Source organism: Arachis ipaensis, chromosome B3 (assembly GCF_059453495.1).
Source record: "Arachis ipaensis isolate K30076 ecotype BB chromosome B3, ASM5945349v1, whole genome shotgun sequence".
NCBI lineage: Eukaryota > Viridiplantae > Streptophyta > Magnoliopsida > Fabales > Fabaceae > Arachis > Arachis ipaensis.
In genome coordinates this window covers 36,217,401-36,221,612 of record NC_142438.1, presented here as the reverse complement: position 1 = coordinate 36,221,612, position 4,212 = coordinate 36,217,401, and the positions used below count along the sequence as shown (strand labels likewise).

Below are 4,212 nucleotides of genomic sequence, written 5' to 3'. Positions count from 1 at the left end.
TTATACATGAAATTTTTTATATATATATAATTTATTTTATTTTTAATATATATTTTATATTAGCAGTTAAATTTAGTGTAAACCTAACCTAATTCGTCATTTTTATATATTCTCAACTTATCAATACGTTATTCTTGGTAGTTTAGTTATAATTTTAACATTAAGCAATTGAAATTCCTATTCATTTTACATATAATTCCCTATAAAATATACGAGTTAAAGCTGGCAGCCCTATCCACACATGCGAATATGCAATCAGCTCACCCGGTCGAAGCGAGAGGATTGAATTTGGGTACCAGGCCAACTCTATCTGTCTAACCCACATTTTTAATTAATTAATATATATATATATAAAGAGATTTAAATCCAAATTTTTTTATATAAGTAATTAATGTCACCAAACTAATAATTTATTTTACTAATAGTATATAAATAATATTTAATATTATAAAATACAAAAAAATTAAATATTATATTTAAATAAAAATAAATTTATTTTTATGGGTCACATCCAGCAGGATAGGATCAAGAAGTTTAGAATACGGGTAAAATTTGAATTGAGAAGTTTAAAGTTTAAACCCAAGATAGGATCAAACGGTTTAGAATACGGTTAGAATTTGAATTGAGGGATTTAAACTCGCAAATAGAATTAAGTAAAATTTAAACTATTTTATTCATTATCACTCCTAATGCAAGGTCATGTTCACAAAACCAAAGAATTCTGCAACAAAAAAATGCTAGAAAATTATTAGAATTTATTATTTTTAGCAATCACTTAATTATTACTGTTTAAAAATATAGAATAAAATATATTGTTAAATTATTAGACTAAAAAAATTAAATTAATAGTTAAATAATAACAAAAAGCCATAATTTCCAATAGTCCCTTAGTATTTCTCCTAAAACTCAGGCGTGCAAGTCAAAAGGGGTATCCAGTGTCCTTAGCATCGTGTTCCAACCTATGTGTTTTAAAGAAAAAGTTCTAAATGATGGCATCAGCTTAGTGATAATTATGCAGTATTAAAAATCATAGACAAGCTAGTGGGAATTCTACTTTGCCAGAAAACATTTTCAATTAAATACTGCTCTAAAATAAAAGGAATCAACACCGTACAATAATTCAAAAACACAACCCAATCAGGAGCCAATTCATTTATGAAACCCGACGTATGTTCTGAAAGCTCTCCGCCTCTTCGTCTCAAAAAGCAATAACTTCGGCCTGACAAATCCTATGAGCAGACCAATAATCCAATATAACTCAGACCAATTCATTCTATAATAATCACGTATAGCTCATCTTCAGAATGTCAACTATATATTGCTGGTTGTAGGTATGTAAATATATAAAGAAATACATCATCACCAATAACTAATCCAAGTTATCATATCCATAGAACACACTAAACATGGCAAAATTTGAGAAAATGTTGGTGGCTTTGTTTATATGTGTAGTCGTACTCGTTGGCAACATCGTCCAAGTGGATGGCAACTTTTCGAAGAGCATGTATCTCACATGGGGTGTTCAACATGCATCGATTATGGGCGAAGACCTTCATCTAGTGTTGGACACAACCTCAGGTGAAAATTCTATGCCTCTTTAGCATGCATTAATTAAGTATAAATTTGGATTTCACTAGACATGGGTCTCTTGGAATGAGAAAATTTGTGCGTATAATATTATCTGTTCTCAGTTTCTCCAAACACAAGTTGCTTTTTGGTATCAGGATCTGCTGCTAAATCGAAGAGATCATTCTTATTTGGAAGCATTGAAATGCTAATCAAGCTCATACCAGGCAATGCCGCAGGAATAGTAACAGCCTACTATGTAAGTCAAAGTCACATGAGCTAAAAAGGTCACAATAATCTCTTATACTTTCCACACAAAATGGATTGCTAATGCTTCTCCCAAAATATTGTGTACAGTTATCCTCCACGGGAAGTCAGCATGATGAGATAGATTTTGAGTTCTTAGGCAACATTACAGGACAACCATACACTGTCAATACCAACATATATACACAAGGAAAAGGAAACAAAGAGCAACAATTTTACCTCTGGTTTGACCCAGCTGCTGACTTTCACAACTACACCATTCACTGGAACCCCACGCAAATTGTGTAAGTTGATGATAACACAATTATTTAACTGCTATCTAAGGATGTGATGATCTTTAACTATCACTGCACTGCACTGCTATCTCAGGTGGTATGTTGATGGTCTGCCGATTCGGGTTTTTCAGAACTACGAAAATCACGGCGTTGCGTATCCAAACAAGCATGGAATGAGGGTATACAGCAGCCTATGGAATGCAGATGACTGGGCAACTAGAGGAGGGCTTGTTAAGACTGACTGGAGAGGTGCACCATTCATAGCCAGCTTTCATCATTTCAGAGCAAGGGCTTGCAAGTGGAATGGGGCAGTGAGCATCAATCACTGTGCCTCCAATGTCCCTGCAAATTGGTGGATTTCTCCCCTATACAAGCAGCTAAGTTACTCCGAAAAAGGCCAGTTGAACTGGGTCAGAAAGAATTACATGATCTACGACTACTGTGCCGATTCCAAGAGATTCAACGGCCAGTTGCCTCCAGAATGTTCTAAAACACAACTCTAACTATAAGGATCATATGCTGGTTCTTTTTTTTTTCTCAGTCATTGCCCCATTTTTTAAAGCCTCGCGAGGCTTGGTGACTCGATTCTTGCTCACCAAGAACTAATAATGCTGCTTTGTATGCTTAGTTATCTACTTAACACACAATAATTTTTCATCATCGCCAAAAGAGGACAATGCTTTGGTAATTTCCGTACTGAGAACTGAACAGGCCTAATAAACTACTGTAATTTTGAAAAAATAAAACCTAGCTCGGGACATGATTACAATTCGACGATACAACAAAACTTGAATCTGACAATGGAAGTAACAGAATGACGCATAAACAGAGATAGTTGAAAGGTTAGGAATTGATACAAAGGAAAAGGCCGGAAACGATAAAAGCGGTACCGACGGATGCGCGAAGAAGGTGGGTGCGTTCGCCGAGAAGGATGCCGAAGACGGCGGTGGCGGCGAAGGTGGTGGCGTTGGTGACAGGGACGGCGAGGGAGAGTGGGGCGTGTGAGAGGATGGCGAAGAAAGTGAGGGAGGCGGAGAGGTTGACGAGAAAGGGGATGGAGTACTGCCAGATCCATAGGAGCTTGAACCAGTTGCGGAGGGACAACAGTGCTCTCTGGTACAGCTTGGCGTTGGGATCTGCCCTTGATGTGGATTTCACAGCTTGGTCCCATAGAACGGCACCCCGGCGCATGATAGCATTTGTGGCGCCCCATACCAGACCCACTGCGATCATCTTCTCCACTTCCCCCATCATCTTCTCTGATCTCAGGCTCAGGCGCTCAGCTACCGTCCTGTCCCAAATTAACTTCCATCGCAATTTGCAGCAGCTAGTTCTTGGGCTGAGTTATTTGGGCCGCAATTTTGCGAAACTGTTTAACTCCTATATAGTAAAAAAAACAAAGCAATCATCACCTAAAATGAAAAAAAAAAAAAGGGAAGGAATTGTTATAAAATAACTAAATAAATAAATAAATAAGGAGGAGGTAACAAACATAAAGTAAAGAAATATAATTAGATAACAATATTAACCATAATTACTATCTCAATATAAAAGATATGATACTTATATATTTATATATATGTATTAACGTATGAAAGAAAGAAAGAGAGGAAGAATTTTGTATATAGACAATATAAATAGAGAGAGAATTCTTATTAATTGTAGTGTATAATCAACGAAGGCTTAACCTCCTATTTATACATGTACAAGAGTGCTCTTTTTCCTCTTTCATTAAATGTACTTTTCTTGGTAATATGGCACTTCACTATAGGAAAGTTAAGCCATCCAAGTCATAGGTGGTCAATGGTCATCCACTTCACACTTATCACAATACTCCTCCTTGGATGACCATTTAGAATTATGCTTCGTTAAAACCTTACTAAAGAAAAATCCAATGGGAAAAAACCTTAGTGAAGGAAAAAGAGTACAATATCCTTTGTGATAAGGACTTCCTCATTAAAAACCTTGTCAAGAAAAATCTAATAGGAAAAAAAACCCAACCAAGGGAAAAAGAGTACAGTCTCCCCCTCTTGCCAACATCATTTAATGTCTCGAAATTGGCGCATTCCAATCTCATGTACCAATCTTTCAAAGGAGGATTTTG

At 36.1% G+C, this 4,212-nt stretch overlaps 2 protein-coding genes across 2 annotated transcripts; one reads left to right on the top strand and one right to left on the bottom strand.

Annotated features, from left to right (window-relative positions):
- Positions 1-1,247: 1,247 nt before the first annotated feature.
- On the bottom strand, positions 1,248-3,455 carry LOC107630267 (uncharacterized). The gene has a single exon (XM_016333364.3). The coding sequence runs from the start codon at positions 3,360-3,362 to the stop codon at positions 2,952-2,954; it is 411 nt and encodes a 136-aa protein (XP_016188850.1). The 5' UTR covers positions 3,363-3,455; the 3' UTR covers positions 1,248-2,951.
- LOC107632928 (putative xyloglucan endotransglucosylase/hydrolase protein 26) lies at positions 1,407-2,777 on the top strand. Its single transcript, XM_016336571.2, has 4 exons — positions 1,407-1,578; positions 1,725-1,825; positions 1,924-2,117; positions 2,203-2,777. The coding sequence occupies exons 1-4, from the start codon at positions 1,407-1,409 to the stop codon at positions 2,609-2,611; spliced, it is 876 nt and encodes a 291-aa protein (XP_016192057.1). The 3' UTR covers positions 2,612-2,777.
- Positions 3,456-4,212: the final 757 nt, after the last annotated feature.

What these genes read in the sequence shown, in the direction of transcription:
- LOC107632928 (XM_016336571.2), top strand. Translation starts at nt 1,407, where the DNA reads ATGGCAAAATTTGAGAAAATGTTGGTGGCTTTGTTTATATGTGTAGTC. An exon ending in GAATAGTAACAGCCTACTAT is followed by an intron (nt 1,826 to 1,923) that starts GTAAGTCAAAGT and finishes TATTGTGTACAG; the next exon opens with TTATCCTCCACGGGAAGTCA. An exon ending in TGGAACCCCACGCAAATTGT is followed by an intron (nt 2,118 to 2,202) that starts GTAAGTTGATGA and finishes CTGCTATCTCAG; the next exon opens with GTGGTATGTTGATGGTCTGC.
- LOC107630267 (XM_016333364.3), bottom strand. Translation starts at nt 3,362, where the DNA reads ATGATGGGGGAAGTGGAGAAGATGATCGCAGTGGGTCTGGTATGGGGC.